The sequence below is a fragment of the Nomascus leucogenys genome, chromosome 23, assembly GCF_006542625.1.
Source record: "Nomascus leucogenys isolate Asia chromosome 23, Asia_NLE_v1, whole genome shotgun sequence".
NCBI classification, from domain to species: domain Eukaryota; kingdom Metazoa; phylum Chordata; class Mammalia; order Primates; family Hylobatidae; genus Nomascus; species Nomascus leucogenys.
In genome coordinates, this window is record NC_044403.1 from 579,389 (window position 1) to 596,180 (window position 16,792).

At 42.4% G+C, this 16,792-nt stretch overlaps 1 protein-coding gene across 5 annotated transcripts in view; it reads right to left on the reverse strand.

Moving 5' to 3' along the window:
• The window catches only part of AMN1 (antagonist of mitotic exit network 1 homolog), a 58,148-nt gene that overhangs the window by 5,803 nt on the left and 35,553 nt on the right, over positions 1–16,792 (reverse strand). For all 5 annotated transcript variants that reach the window (XM_012503573.2, XM_003277798.3, XM_030804552.1 and 2 more), the window contains exon 6: positions 10,546–10,657. In XM_012503573.2, the coding sequence (XP_012359027.1) occupies positions 10,546–10,657 (112 nt within the window). The remainder of the gene's footprint in view (positions 1–10,545; positions 10,658–16,792) is intronic.

The window sequence follows — 16,792 nt, forward strand, 5'->3', positions numbered from 1 at the left end:
ATGAGGGAGTTGTATAGATGACCTTGTTGGGGCTCAGAAAAGGATTCCCCAAAGTATGGCACTTTGGCATGCTGAGTACTTTGAACTAAAGGACACTGGAAGGCCTCAGAATCTGCCTCAGAACCAAGGTCTCTGACCTCCTGCCCTACTATCTCTTACCTTTCATTCTCTGCAAGTGAGTCACAGAAACCAGGATTCCTCTTCCCCAAGGTGGGTCACAGAAACTAGAACCCTTTTCCCCAAAGGAAGACATAAAATCTACAAATATTACTCTAAATTTCCCCAGCCTTTCTGCCTAGGAACTGGCCATAAAGAAATTCTCTGATGTACCCTTGTCAGATAGGAGATCATAAGGCCCTCATTCCAGAGTGGCCCTGCCCTATACCCTGGAAAAAGAAATGTCACACAGAAAGGCCAAGAAGAATCTGAACAAACAGGCCTTGCTGGGTTTCTCCGCTCTTACTATTAGTTCATTCTCTTTTCCAGTCACATCTCTACATGGCTGTCCATGCTTCTTAAGCATAAAAACAAGCAGTTTTCCCTGGGTGTTTGGCTCTTCATTTCTGAAGTCTCCTATAAATCTTTGACCAAATAAACCTGTTACACCTTTCTCTTATTAGCCTCCCTTTTCGTATAGGACCATCAGCCTTGATCCTTATGATGGGTGAGGAAAGGTATACCTTTCTGCCTCCCAACCTCTAAGGAACTGTTGACCACCTCTGTAAAAATCTATGACAATATAGATGGAGAGCATTTTTTGAAAGATTCATGGCAGGAGCACTTGGAACACCAAGAATAAGAAGAAACTATGGGAAATAAAACTTTTTTTTTTTTTTATGTGGAGACGGAGTCTCACTCTGTCGCCTAGACTGGAGTGCAATGGTGTCATCTCAGCTCACTGCAACCTCCGTCTCCTGGATTCAAGTGATTCTCCTGCCTCAGTCTCCCGAGTAGCTGGGACTACAGGTGCCCGCCACCACGCCTGGCTAATTTTTGTATTTTTAGTAGAGACGGAGTTTCACCATATTGGCCAGGCTGGTCTCGAGCTCCTGACCTTGTGATCCACCCACCTCGGCCTCCCAAAGCGCTGAGATTACAGGCGTGAGCGACCGCACCCATCCAAAAAATACAAACTTTTAACAAAGTATTTTTTCAAATGTTCAAGGAAAATGTAATTTAGACATTTTTATAGAACACACAGTGAAAAAAGTACAGCTGAACACATTTTTACAAATAATGATCAAAGTCCTAATGTTTCATTACAGTGATCTGGCAAAAATAAACATGTCATGCAGGATTAGTAATGAATGAATAACAAGGAAAAAATTATATAGAATTAAGAAAAATATGAAATAAAAAAGAGTTATCCTTTTTTTTTTTTTTTTTTTGAGATGGAGTCTCGCTCTGTCGCCCAGGCTGGAGTGCAGTGGTGCGATCTCGGCTCACTGCAAGCTCCGCCTCCCGGGTTCACGCCATTCTCCTGCCTCAGCCTCCCAAGTAGCTGGGACTACAGGCGCCCACCACTGCACCTGGCTAATTTTTTGTATTTTTAGTAGAGACAGGGTTTCACTGTGTTAGCCAGGATGGTCTCGATCTCCTGACCTCGTGATCCGCCCGCCTTGGCCTCCCAAAGTGCTGGGATTACAGGCGTGAGCCACTGCGCCCAGCCATGAGTTATCCTTTAAGCAAGGAATCAGCTTTAATTAAAGGGAAACCCTGAAGCAAACCACTTGGGTCTTAAAATACTGTTTTGGCTGGGCATGGCAGCTCACGCCTGTAATCCCAGCACTTTGGGAAGCTAAGGTGGGTGGATCACTCGAACCCAACAGTTCAAGACCAGTCTGACCAACACGGCGAAACCCCGTCTCTAATTATAAATAAATAAATAAATAAATAAATAAATAAATAAAAATTTTAAATACTGTTTTAGCTCTTTGTGGTAAATCTTGACATCTATATTATCCAGAATCTAAGTAAAGAACTTGCTGGCTTGGTGCAGTGGCTCACACCTGTAATCCCAGCACTTTGGGAGGCCGAGGCAGGTGGATCACCTGAGGTCAGGAGTTCAAGACCAGCCTGGCCAACATGGCAAAACCCTATCTCTACTAAAAAAATACAAAAAAAAATTAGCCAGGCATGGTGGCACCCACCTTTAATCTCAGCTATTCAGGAGGCGGAGGCAGGAGAATCGCTTGAACCTGGGAGGCGGAGGTTGCAGTAAACTGAGATGGTGCCACCGGACTCCAGCCTGGGCGACCGAGTGAGACTCCATCTCAAAAAAAAAGAACTTGCCTTTAAATCAGGTTGAAACTCATCCTCAGATAAGATTAAAATTCAAGTCGACTAAATTGAACGTGGCAGATTTCCTGTTGGATTCTCCTGCCTCTCAGGGTAAAACATAAGGACTCTCTAACTGCTTTATTGCCCTTCTAAAATCCTCCATGTCTTTGAATACTGTCAAACATGCTTAGATAACTATGAGAAATGGCAATGCATGTCTGTTGTAGGAGATTAGCAAAAGTATGTAAGTTGAACTTACTGATAATCATTGAAGACCTAATTGAATTAAAATGCTTTAGTAAGTTTTAAGACAGTCTCAGTGGCTCACACCTGTAATCTTAGTACTTTGGGAGGCCAAGGTGGGCAGATCACCTGAGGTCAGGAGTTGGAGACTAGGCTGGCCAAAATGGTGAAACCCTGTCTCTACTAAAAATACGAAATACTAGCCGGGCATGGTGGCACCTGCTTGTGATCCGAATTCAGGAGGCTGAGACAGGAGAATTGCTTGAACCCGGCAGGTGGAGGTTGCAGTGAGCCAAGATCGCGCCACTACACTCCAGCCTGGGCAACAAAGAGTGAAACTCCGTCTCAAAAAAGAAAAGATTTAGTGAGTTTAAAAATTATTTTCATGCTGTTATAACATCTATAAAACTATAATTTTCTTTTCTTTTTTTTTTTTTTTTTTTGAGATGGAGTTTTGCTCTTTGTTGCCCAGGCTGGAGTGTAGTGGTGCGATCTTGGCTCACTGCAACCTCCGCCTCCCAGGTTCAAGCGATTCTCCTGTCTCAGCCTCCCAAGTACCTGGGATTACAGGCGCCCGTCACCACGCTGGACTAATTTCTGTATTTTTAGTAGAGACGGGGTTTCACCATGTTGGCCAGGCTGGTCTCAAACTCCTGACCTCAGGTGATCCACCTGCCTCGGCCCCCCACAGTGCTGGGATTACAGGCATGAGCCACCGTACCCAGCCAAAACCATAATTTTCATATTTCTAATAGCAGCTTAGTTTTTATCTCTTCTGCAGAAACCAACTCGGAGTACTTCTAACAGTTTCAAGTCCTAATTCATAATGTGAAGTTATGTTTTAGTCTGACTAAGGTTAAGAAATTTTATAAATACTTAGAAACATAGTTGAGAAAATAGGTTAATTCAGGAGATCTGATGGGAAATTACAGTGAGCAGTGCTAATCTGGGAGTCAGGTTGCTTTGAGGGTAACAATATCATAATTGCACATGCATATGCAAGTATAGTAAATACTTTCTATAGAATATAAATTTTATTGTCTCAAATACTCATATGTGAGCAACCACATGAATATGTAAGAGGAATCATATAAGGTGTCATGAAAGAAGAAAGGGCTTCCATGTATCAAACAAAAAACCCCCTCAAACACAACCAGCATTTATCTTCCTTGGAAAAAGAAGAAATTAAAAATCAAATATAAGATGAACATGTTAGCCCACTTTACTTCCATTCAATAATGTTAGCAAAAATATATCATTATAGAAGATTTAGGGGTACTGATGGTTAAGTGGGAAGAGTAGAAATGATCTGGGTAGTTAAAATTTCTTCAGCTTTTTTCTCTTTAAAGAAAGTTTATTAATAAAAGCCATTTTATATGAACTATTTAAAAAAAATTTTTTTGATGTGATGACTCAAGGTAGAATATGTTATATGAACTCTTGCATTATTATTTTATTTATTTATCTTTTTTGAGATGGAGTTTCGCTCTTGTTGGTCAGGCTGGAGTATAGTGGCGTGATCTTGGCTCACTGCAACCTCTGCCTCCTGCATTCAAGCGATTCTCCTGCCTCAGCCTCCCGAGCAGCTGGAATTACAGGCATACATCATCACGCCTGGCTAATTTTTGTATTTTTAGTAGAGATGGGGTTTCACCATGTTGGTCAGGCTGGTCTCATAGTCCTGACCTCAGGTGATCCACCGGCCTTGTCCTCCCAAAGTTCTGGGATCACAGGCGTGAGCCACCACACCCAGCCTCTTGCATTATTATTAGTATTAGATCTCTCAATGGTATGATAATTGGCCATTATGCACAAGGCAAAGTCGAGATCCATAAGAGTTAAGTGATTTAGGCCAGGCGCGGTGGCTCACGCTTGTAATCCCAGCACTTTGGGAGGCCGAGGCGGGCGGATCACGAGGTCAGGAGATCGAGACCATGGTGAAACCCCGTCTCTACTAAAAATACAAAAAAAGTTAGCCGGGCGTGGTGGCGGGTGCCTATAGTCCCAGCTACTCAGAGAGGCTGAGGCAGGAGAATAGCGTGAACCCGGGAGGCGGAGCTTGCAGTGAGCCGAGATTGCGCCACTGCACTCCAGCCTGGGCGACAGAGCGAGAGTCCGTCTCAAAAAAAAAAAAAAAAAAAAAAAAAGAGTTAAGTGATTTATTCGATGTTCTGGAGAGATGGCGGGGATGGGATCAGTACTCGTTTTACTATATCTTAAGATTTTAGTGTTAGTCTTAGCACTATTATTATTTCATTAGATAGCGAGTCTCAGTTAATGTTGCGCAGGCTGGTTTCAACTCCTGGGGCCTCAAGCGATCCTCCCACCTCAGCCTCCCAAGTAGCTGGGACTATAGGTGTGCACCACCATGCCCAGCTAATTAAAAAAATTTTTTATAGAAGCAGGGTTTCGCTATGTTGCGCAGGCTGGTATCAAACTCCTGCATTCAAGCAATCCGTCCACCTTGGCCTCCCAAAGTGCTGGGATTACAGGCATGAGCCACCACACCTGACACAAATAACATTTCAATATCTCACTTTCCTATTCTGTGAAATCAGGGATCAGAAAAATAATAAAATGTGATGGAGTTGGCTAGGTTAATCAAAAAAGTGTTCTGTGCTAGAAATTTGGAAATGCTTGGACAAATGAAGTTAAACAGTTTCTTAGCTATAGTATTTCTCAGAGCCTTTGACAAATTAACATTCATAATAGTGGCGTGTTGCACTTCACAAACTTTTTGGACATATAAACACTTTTTGTTTTATGTTATGGCATATCATGTAACTGTAGTGAATCTGAAGGATTTCAGGGCAGAACAAAGAAAAAGATGTGACCACAAGGTGGCAGTGGGACACAACAAGCTCTTTTTGGACAGCGCTTTGACAGGTTTGTATGCTGGGAAGTCCCTCACAGCATGAGACCTTCCAAAGGCAACCACAGTGTAGGGCGGCCACAACTCAGAAGGGGGAGGGTAAGAGAATTCCTGGAGGACTAGAGAGAGGGTGTATGTGTCATGACGCTGTTTAGCAGCAAGATCTGGGGGGTCTCTCTGGGTTAGAGAGCTCCAAAGGGCAGCAGTGGGTTGGGGTCTTTTATAGCCCCGGGTTTTTATTTATGGATAGTAGATGTTGAGTGTAGTTTGCAGGGTATGTAAAGCAGGTGGGCTCTAGATAGATGGCTAACAATTTGGTTATTTAGGCTATACTTAAACAATTGGATGTGTAAAAATTTGATTTGGTGACGATGGGCTTTTGAGCTAACAGTCCTGGTTGCTGTGAAGAAGTAAACAACACAGGGCCCCAAAGGTCATTTTTAGACCATTTATGTAACAGTAACACCTAGTCCAGCATTTACCAACTGTGATCTTCCAGATCAAAAATATTTTTATTCTATTCCAAATATTTTGAACTGCTGCCATTTCAATGTCTACTTCCACCACTTCTGGCAGCTACACAAAAATATAAGAAGTGATTTGAAAGGGGTATGCTATTCTTTGTTTTTTTTCTTTTTTTTTTTTTTTTTTTTGAGACAGTGTCTCACCCTGTCACTCAGGTTGGAGTGCAGTGGCACAATCTTGGCTAACTGCAACCTCTGCCCCCAGGCTCAAGTGATCCTCGTGCCTCAGCCACCAGAGTAGCTGGGATTACAGGCGTGTGCCACCATGCCCAGCTAACTTTTGTATTTTTAGTAGAGAGGAGGTTTCACCATATTGGCCAGGCTGGTCTCAAACTCCTAATCTCAAGTGATCTGCCTGCCTTGGCCTCCCAAGGTGCGGGACTACAGGCGTGAGCTCCCGCACCTGGCCTGAAAATCATATGCTATTCTTGCTGCAAATGTTGAAGTTGACTGATAATTTTTCTTTACCATAAAGTAGTGGTTCCCAAAGTGTAGTCTGCATATTCTATAGTCTGAGACCCTTTCAGGGTTGTGAACTGAACTAGTTACTTTTTTCATGGAACACCATTTTTACTTTTTTTTTTTTTTTTTTGAGACGGAGTCTCGCTCTGTCGCCCAGGCTGGAGTGCAGTGGCGCAATCTCGGCTCACTGCAAGCTCCGCCTCCTGGGTTCACGCCATTCTCCTGCCTCAGCCTCTCCGAGTAGCTGGGACTACAGGCGCCCGCCACCACGCCCGGCTAATTTTTTTGTATTTTTAGTAGAGACGGGGTTTCACCATGGTCTCGATCTCCTGACCTCGTGATCCGCCCGCCTCGGCCTCCCAAAGTGCTGGGATTACAGGCGCCCAGCACCACGTCTGACTAATTTTTGTATTTCTAGTAGACACAGGGTTTCACTATGTTGGCCAGGTTGGTCTTGAACCCCTGACCTCAAGTGATCTGCCCACCTCAGCCTCCCAAAGTGTTGGGATTACAGGCGTGAGCCACTGCGCCTGGCCTATAATGTATTTTAATTTGTATGTTGAACAAGGATGGCTCTTAAGGTTCAACATTAACAGCAACTCTACTTTTGTCTCCCTTGGTCCCTCCAAAGCTGTCCATTGAAGGATCATTCTTCCCAGGCTCTTAGATGAAAATTTAGTTAATACCATGACTTTCACATTTTTTCCATTATAGAACACTCAAACAGCTGGGCGTGGTGGTCCACACCTGTAATCCCAGAACTTTGGGAGGCCAAGGCGGGTGGATCACCTGAGGTCAGGAGTTCGAGAACAGCCTGGCCAGCATGGTGAAACACCATTTCTACTAAAAATACAAAAATTAGCCGGGCGTGGTGGCGGGCATCTGTAATCCCAGCTACTTGGGAGGCTGAGGCAGGAGAATCACTTGAACCTGGGAGGCAGAGGTTGCAGTGAGCCGAGATTGCACCACTGCACTCCAGCCTGGGCGACAGAGCGAGACTCAGTCTCAAAGAAAAAAAAAAAAAAAGAAAGAAAGAAAGAAAAAAAAAAGAATGCTCAACCAGATTTGTTATTTATTTATTTATTTTTGGAAACGGAGTTTCACTCTTGTTGCCCAAGCTGGAGTGCAATGATGTGATCTCAGCTCATTGCAATAATTTAGTGTGATTAAGCTCATTGCACTCATTTAGTGTGATTAAGCCTTCCTGGTGTCTGAAATCAAACCAACTAGGCATTTATCTTAAATCCATGATCTGTTAACATATCTTTGGTTACTAGTGATCTCCATAATGACACAATTTATCTCAAAAGACTCCTTGGTTTGAAAATCTGATTAACCACTCCAGTATATTTTCCAGACTTGAAAACTGGTATTTAGGCCAGACATGGTGATTCATGCCTGTAATCCCAGCACTTTGGGAGACTGAAGCAGGTGGATCACCTGAGGTCAAGACCAGCCTGGCCAACATAGCAAAACCCTGTCTCTACTAAAATACAAAAATCAGCTGGGTAGGGTGGTGCAAGCCTGTAATCCCAGCTACTTGGGAGGCTGAGGCAGGAGAAGCACTTGAACCCGGGAGGTGGAGGTTGCAGTGAGCCAAGATCATGCCGCTGCACTCCAGCCTGGGTGACAGGGTGAGATTCTGCCTCAAAAAAGGAAAAAAGAAAATTGGTAGTTGTTGCTTCTCTCTACAGATGCTTCTCACTTTATGATGGGGTTACACCCTGATAAACTCATTATAAGTTGAAAATACACAAAGTCGAAAATGTGTTCAATATACCTAACTTACTGAACAACATAGCTTAGCCTAGCCTACATGCTCAGAACACTTAAATTAGCCTACAGGTGGGCAAAATTTTCCGACACAAAGCCTATTTTTTAATAAAATGTTGACTATCTCATGTAATCTATTGAATATTATACTGAAAGTGAAAAAAATGGTTGCATAGGTTCTTGAAGTATGACTTCTACTGAATGCATATGGCTTTTGCACCATTGTAAAGTCGAAAAACTGTAAATTGATCATTTTAACTCAGGGATCATCTGTGTGCTGACAGCCACCACGTCCAACCAATTAATTTTTAATAGTTTAAAAATAATCCACATGATATAAAATTCAAAAGATACAAAGGGGTATATAATGACATTTTTTTTCCTACTCTTGTTCCTTTACAACTTTCTGTGGAGCTAAGCCCAGTTAACAGTTTCTTTTTTTGTCACAGGGTCTCACTCTGTTACCCAGACTGGGGTGCAGTGGGGTGATCATGGCTCACTGCAGCTTCGACCTCCCAGGCTTAAGTGATCCACCCACCTTAGCCTCCCACAGTGCTGGGATTATAGGCATAAACCACCGCACCCGGCGACCAGTGTCCTTGCTGGCTCTAGTTTCTTAGGAAATGTCTTTGCATAAAGATCTAATGTTCACTACAGATGTCACTGATACCCAGATACAATCTATGGTTACAGCCTTGGTTAAGGCTGGCAACCTAAAAATAAAAGAGAGAAGTTGTCAAAGGGACTTCCTAAAAATAAAAGAGAAGTTGTCAAAGGAACTTCCAGGATAATAACTTAACCTACAGAATAATTGTTTAGACTGGCTGGGCATGGTGGCTCACGCCTGTGATCCCAGCACTTTGGGAGGCTGGGACGGGTGGATCATGAGGTCAGGAGCCTGGCCTGGCCAATATGGTGAAACCCCGTCTCTACTAAAAACACAAAAATTAGTTGGATGTGGTGGCGTGTGCCTGTAGTCCCAGCTACTTGGGAGGCTGAGGCAGGAGAATCACTTGAACCTGGAAGGCAGAGGTTGCAGTGAGCCAAGATTGCACCACTGCACTCCAGCCTGGGCGGGCGACAGAGCGAGACTCTGTCTTTAAAAAAAAAAAAAAAAGAAGAATTGTTTAGACTGTAATAAGAAAAATGAGGTGGAAGGACTGGGCATGACTACTGATTTACAAGTTAGATCCAGTTTATATTACGGTGTGGACCTATTATAGGGGTAATATGAAAGGGTGCCATGGTTTCTAGAGTAGGAGGATATATACCATGGCTCTTATACAGGCAAAATGGGCTATTGCTATTTTGATCTCCTCCAGTGAAGAGCCACATTAGCCAAAGAGTCCAAATTACTCTGCCTTTTTGTTTGTCTGAGATGGAGTTTCGCTCTTGTTGCCCAGGCTGGAGTGCAATGGAGCGATCTCAGCTCACTGCAACCTCCACCTCCCTAGTTCCTCAATCTCCCGAGTAGCTGGGATTACAGGTGCGCACCACCACGCCTGGCTAATTTTGTAATTTTAGTAGAGATGGCGTATCTTCATGTTGGTCAGGCTGGTCTCAAACTCCCAACCTCAGGTGATCCACCTTGGCCTCCCAAAGTAATGGGATTATAGGCATGAGCCACCATGCCCAGCTATTCTGATCCTAATGTCTGCAGTTTGATAATAGTTAACAAGTCATTTAGTGTATTCGATAGATGTAATATTATAAACTTGAAATTTTCTTATTGTTTACATAAAGCATCATGTTCAATATCATGAACACAACCACTGCTGTCATCATAATCCTCTTCATAGCTAACACTTATTGAGCACTGGCCACCACCACCACCTTCATTTATCATTATCATGACCAGCATTTATTGAACTCTTACTGTGTGCAAGGCCACCATATAAAGAATTGTCAGAGGCTGGGCGCGGCGGCTCAAGTCTGTAATCCTAGCACTTTGGGAGGCTGAGGCAGGCGGATTGCCTGAGCTCAGTAGTTCAAGACCAGCCTGGGCAACACGGGGAAATCCCGTCTCTGCTAAAAATACAAAAAAAATTAGCCTGGCATGGTGACATGCGCCTGTAGTCCCAGCTACTCAGGAGGCTGAAGCAGGAGAATTGCTTGAACCCAGGAGGCAGAGGTTACAGTGAGCTGAGATTGCACCACTGCACTCCAGCTTGGGTGACAGAGCGAGACTCCATCTCCCAAAAAATAAAAATAAAATACAATAAAATAAAGAATTGTCAGATAATCATGACTAAGTCTATGAGGTAGGTACTCTCATTATGCCTGTTTTACAGATGAGGAAACTGAACAATAAAATGGGTTAAGTAATGTACTCAAGGTCACACAGTAAAAGATGAAGGCAGAATTTGAACCCAAGCAATCTATCGCACTGACCTGTTATCAAGGGGCATCCATGGAAGAGTAATATACGTATTTGAGGACAGTAAGTAAGGACAGCTTCGACAGCCCCATCAGTCAGATTTACACAATGTCCCATATGAATCTCCTGTGCAAAAATAAAGAAAATAAAGTCAAATGAAAACAAAGATCTATAATAACAGTATGAACAATTTTGAGAAACATTCTGATACAAAAAGAACCAGATATCTACTTGCAAAAAAAAAGTATATAGAAAAGACCAATATAAGTCTGAAGTAATTTGGAAGGAGCAGCTTAAAAAGTTAAATGCCCAACCATTTTATACAGTAATGTGCAATAGCTATTAAAGCGCAGATGAGTATGCCCCAGAACCCAGCAATTCCAGTTGTTGATCTACAGAGGATCTCTTCTACATGTGCACAAGGAAACAATTTATAAATATGCCCTTTGCAGTATTACTTGTAATAGTAAAAAAAGTGGAGAATGGGAAAATCAATCCTTTATAAATAGAATAGAATAAGAGAAAACAGCTAAAATGAAAAATATCTACTTGTATTGATAGACATAAATCTCAAACATGTTAGTTCAGACCCTTTGACAAACAGTATGGTAGTATCTTATAAAGCTAAACATGTATTTGCTATATGACCCAGCAATTTCACTCGTAGGCATTTACCCAAGAAAAATGAAAGCATATGTCTACACAGAGGTTTGTATGCAAATGTCTGTAGCAGTCCAAAATTGGAACCCAAATGTCCATCAAATGATAAAATTATTTTTAAGTTTTTTTAAAATTTTCATAGGTTTTTGGGGAACAGGTGGTATTTGGTTACATAAGTAAGTTCTTTAGTGGTCATTTGTGAGATTTTGGTGCACCCATCAACCAAGCAGTATACACTCAGCCCGATTTTTAGTCTTTTACCCCTTACCTCCTTCCCACCCTTTCCTCCTGAGTCCTCAGAGTCCACTGTGTCATTCTTATGCCTTTGCATCCTCACAGTGTAGCTCCTACTTATGAGTGAGAACATGTAATATTTGCTTTTCCATTCCTGAGTTACTTCACTTAGAAGAATAGTCTCCAATCCCATCCAGGTTGCTGTCAATGCCATTAATTCATTCCTTTTTATGGCTGAGTAGTATTCCATTGTGTACATATACCACAGTTTCTGTATCCACTTCTTGATTGATGGGCATTTGGGTTGGTTCCACATTTTTGCAATTGCAAATTGTGCTGCTATAAACGTGTGTACAAGTATCTTTTTCGTATAATGACTTTCTTCTCTGGGTAGGCACCCAGTAGTGGGACTGCTGGATCAAATGGTACTTCTACTTTTACTTATTTAAGGAATTTCCACACTGTTTTCGACAGTGGTTGTACTAGTTTACATTCCCACCAGCAGTGTAGAAGTGTCCCCTGTTCACCACATCCACACTAACATCTATTATTTTTTGATTTTTTTATTATGGCCATTCTTGCAGGAGTAAGGTGGTATCGCATTGTGGTTTTGATTTGCATTTCCCTAATCATTAGTGGTGTTGAGCGTTTGTTCATGTTTGTTGGCCATTTGTATATCTTCTTTTGAGAATTGTCTATTCATGTCCTTAGCCCACTGTTTGATGGGACTGTTTGCTTTTTTCTTGCTAATTTGTTTGAGTTTGTTCTAGATTCTGGATATTAGTCCTTTGTCAGATGTATAGATTGTGAAGATTTTCTCCCATTCTGTGGGTTTTCTGTTTACTCCACTGACTATTCCTTTTGCTGTGCAAAAGCTCTTTACATTTAATTAAGTCCCAGCTATTTATCTTTGCATCAAATGGTACAATTATAAATAAATTATGGCATATCCATACTATGGAACACTACTTAGCAATAAAAAGGGGCTGAGTGTGGTGGCTCACGCCTGTAATCCCAGCACTTTGGGAGGCCAAGGTGGGTGGATCATGAGGTCAGGAGACCGAGACCATCCTGGATAACATGGTGAAACCCCCCGTCTCTACTAAAAATACAAAAAAATTAGCTGGGCATGGTGGCACGTGCCTGTAGTCCCAGCTACTTGGGAGGCTGAGGCAGGAGAATCACTTGAACCTGGGAGATGGAGGTTGCAGTGAGCCGAGATCATGCCACTGCACTCCAGCCTGGGCGACAGAGCGAGACTCCATCTCAAAAAAAAAAAAAAAAAAGAATGAAATATTAACATATGCAACAACATGGATCAATCTCACAAACACTATGCTAAGTGAAGGAAGTAAAAGAAAGAAATAAAAACCAAAATAGTATATTATATTCTGCAGAATTCCATTATATAAAATTATATTTATATAAAATTGAATTTACATACAATTATAGAAAAGCCAAAACAATGACAAAGTAAATCAGTGGTTGCCTAAGAGAGGGTCACAGAAGGGGATCAACTACAAAGGACCAGAGACAAAAACAACAAAATAAAACCACAGAGAAAACAGACAACTTTTTAGGGTGATGAAAATGTTCTATACATCAATTGTGGTGGCGGTTATATATGGCTGTATAACAATTACCAAAATTTATCCAACTATGCACATAAAATGAGTGAATTTTCTTGTATGTAAATTATACCTCAATTACACCTGAAAAATTTCAGAAAACATAATTTTGAATAACACAAATTGTAAAGGGACATATATTATGAAGCTATTATGTAAAATCTGAAAACATATAAAACAAGGCTATATCTTATTTATGGATTTATACATAATAGAAAAAGTATCCATTTCTGTCTGAGCAGGGTCCACAGGAAGAAAAAAAAGAAAAGGTATCCAAACATACAAGGAGAGATACATAATCATATTTAGGATAGTGGTTACCTCTGAAGGCAGAAAGGGAGAATAATTGAGCAGGGCTTTAGATGTAACATTATTTTATTTTATTTTACTTTATTTTTTTTTTTTTGAGACAGAGTTTCAATCTTGTTGCCCAGGCTAGAGTGCAATGGAGCAGTCTCGGCTCATTGCAATCTCCGCCTCCAGGGCTCAAGTGATTCTTCTGCCTCAGCCTCCCGATAGCTGGGATTACAGACGTGTGAGACCATGCCTGGCTAATTTTTGTATTTTTAGTAGACACAGGGTTTCACCATGTTGGTCAGGCTGGCCTCAAACTCTGACCTCAAGTGATCCACCCGCCTCAGCCTCTCAGTGTTGGGATTACAGGTGTGAGCCACTGCACCCAGCTGTAACATTATTTTAGAAAAAGAACAAATTCAGCACTTTGGGAGGCCAAGGCGGGCAGATGACCTGAGGTCAGGAGTTTGAGACCAGCCTGGCCAACACAGTGAAACGCCATCTCTACTAAAAATACAAAAATTAGCTGGGCGTGGTGGTGTGTGCCTGTAGTCCCAGCTGCTTGGGAAGCTGAGGTAGAAGAATCGCTTGAACCCGGGAGGTGGAGGTTGCAGTGAGCCGAGATCACTGCATACCAGCCTGAGTGACAAAGTGAGACTCTGTCTCAAAACAAAACAAAAAAAACACATTAAATTAAGGCACTAAAAAAAGAAAATATTTCTGGCAGATTAGGGTCTTACTGAAATTGCATACTCATAGCATAACTTTTATGGAAAACAATTTAGGACTGTTAAAAAAGTATGCATACCTATTAATCCATTTGTTCCATTTTTGGGAATTCATTATAGCAATGGCAGGAAAAGTGACTGTCCCAATATATAAGTATTTCTAATAGCTAAAAACCAGAAACAATCTGAATTACCAACAATAAAAAACAAGTAAAGTATGTTACATTATATGGACAGTCTGTTCTCTGATATGCCAGGATCTAGAACAGTAAATGCTTAATAAATATTTATTAATAAATGAAATTTTATACAGCAAATTAAATTTTAATTATAAGGATTAAAGAAACTTATGAAATGACTGTAATATAAGGCTAAGAATGTGATAACATTTATTGAGGTACTACCACATATCTGGAATTGTATTAAAAGCTAAGGATAAAATGAACAAAATGATGAGCACAATGATCAACAGAGATTTCAGAAACGATCATGATATTTGCTAAATGCTGTAACATAAGTTTGTACTAAGTGCTTGTTGATCTTTTTTTTCTTTAATTTTATAATTTTTTTGAGACACGGTCTCACTCTGTTCCCCAAGCTGGAGTGCAGTGGTGCAAGCACAGTTCACCGTAGCCTCAACCTCCCAACTTCAATTGATCTCCCCACCCCAGACTCTGGAGCAGCTGGGAGTACAGGCATGCACCACCACCGCTGGCTAATTTTTTTTTTTTTTGAGATGGAGTTTCGCTCTCGTTGCCCAGGCTGGAGTGCAATTGCGCGATCTTAGCTCACTGCATCCTCCACCTCCCAGGTTCAAGCCTCAGCCTCCTGCGTAGCTGGGATTACAGGCGTGCACCACCATGCCCAGCTAATTTTGTATTTTTGGTAGAGACGAAGTTTCTCCATGTTGGTCAGGCTCGTCTCTGAACTCCCAACCTCATGTGATCCACCTGCCTCGGCCTCCCAAAATGCTGGGATTACAGGCGTAAGCCACCATGTCCAGTCAATTTTTGTATTTTTCTTTTTTCTTTTTTTTTTTAGATGGAGTTTTGCTCTTGTTGCCCAGGGTGGAGTGCAATGGTGTGATCTCAGCTCACCATATCACCATAACCTCTGCCTCCTGGGTTCAAGCGATTCTCCTGCCTCAGCCTCCTGAGTAGTTGGGATTACAGGCATACGCCACCACACCCCACTAATTTTGTATTTTTAGTAGAGATGGGGTTTCTCCATGCTGGTCAAGCTGGTCTCAAACTCCCAACCTCAGGTGATCCGCCCGCCTCGGCCTCCCAAAGTGCTGGGATTACAGGCATGAGCCACCGCGCCCAGCCTGTATTTTTCATAGAGACAAGGTTTCACTATGTTGCCCAGGATGTTTTTGAAATCCTGAGCTCAAGGGATCCACTTGCCTTGGCCTCCCAAAGTACTGAAATTACAGAAGTGAGCCACCGCATTCAGCTTCTTGTCAATCTTTAGGAAAGGTCCTTAGACCTTTAATCAAATTGATTTCCAAATTATAAATAATTTAGCAACATTAATAACTTAATTTCCCACAATAGAACAAATTAAAAGCAACAGATTAAAATGTGATGACAGGTAGGCCTCCGCATTACCTATGAGAGTAGTTAGTAAAAAAAAAAAAAGCTGGCTGGGCGCGGTGGCTCACGCCTGTAATCCCAGCACTTTGGGAGGCCGAGGCGGGCAGATCACGAGGTCAGGAGATCGAGACCATCCTGGCTAACATGGTGAAACCCTGTCTCTACTAAAAATACAAAAAAAATTAGCTGGGCATGGTGGTGGGCGCCTGTAGTCCCAGCTACTCGGGAGGCTGAGGCAGGAGAATGGCGTGAACCCGGGAGGCGGAGCTTGCAGTGAGCCGAGATTGCGCCACTGCACTCCAGCCTGGGCGACAGAGCAAGACTCCATCTCAAAAAAAAAGAAAAAGTTAGGGCTGGGTGCGGTGGCTCATACCTGTAATCCCAGCACTTTGTGGGGCCAAGGAGGGTGGATCACCTGAAATCAGGTGTTTGAGACCAGCCTGGCCAACATGGCTCTACTAAAAATACAAAAATTAGCTGGGCATGTTGGCAGCTGCCTATAATCCCAGCTACTTGGGAGGCTGAGGCAGAAGAATTGCTTGAACCCGGGAGATGGAGGTTGCAGTGAGCTAAGATCACACCATTGCATTCCAGCCCGGGCCACAAGAGCGAAACTCCGTCTCAAAAAAAAAAAAAAAAAAAAAAAATGTAGGCCAGACATGGTGGCTTATACCTGTAATTCCAGCACTTTGGGAAGCCAAGGCAGGAGAACTGCTTGAGTCCAGGAGTTCGAGATCATCCTGGGCAACATGGCAAGACCCGTCTCTACAAAAAATAAAAAAGTAGCCAGGAGTGGGGGCACATATCTGTAGCGCCAGCTATTCAGGAAGCTGAGGTGGGAGGATTGCTTGAGCCAGGGCAGTCAAGGCTGCTGTAAGCCATGATAGCGCCACTGTACTCCACCCTGGGTGACAGAACAAGACCCTGTCTCAAAAACCAAAATTTAAGTTTGTCCTTCAATTTGAGTCAGAGGATGCTATAAACCAAAGGTTAAAGTATATTCGCTCAGGCCAAGCCTGTGGCTCACACCTATAGTTCCAGCACTTTAGGAGGTCAAGACAGGAGGGTCACTGAGGCCAGGAGTTCAAGACCAGCCTGGGCAACATAAAAAGACCCTGTCTC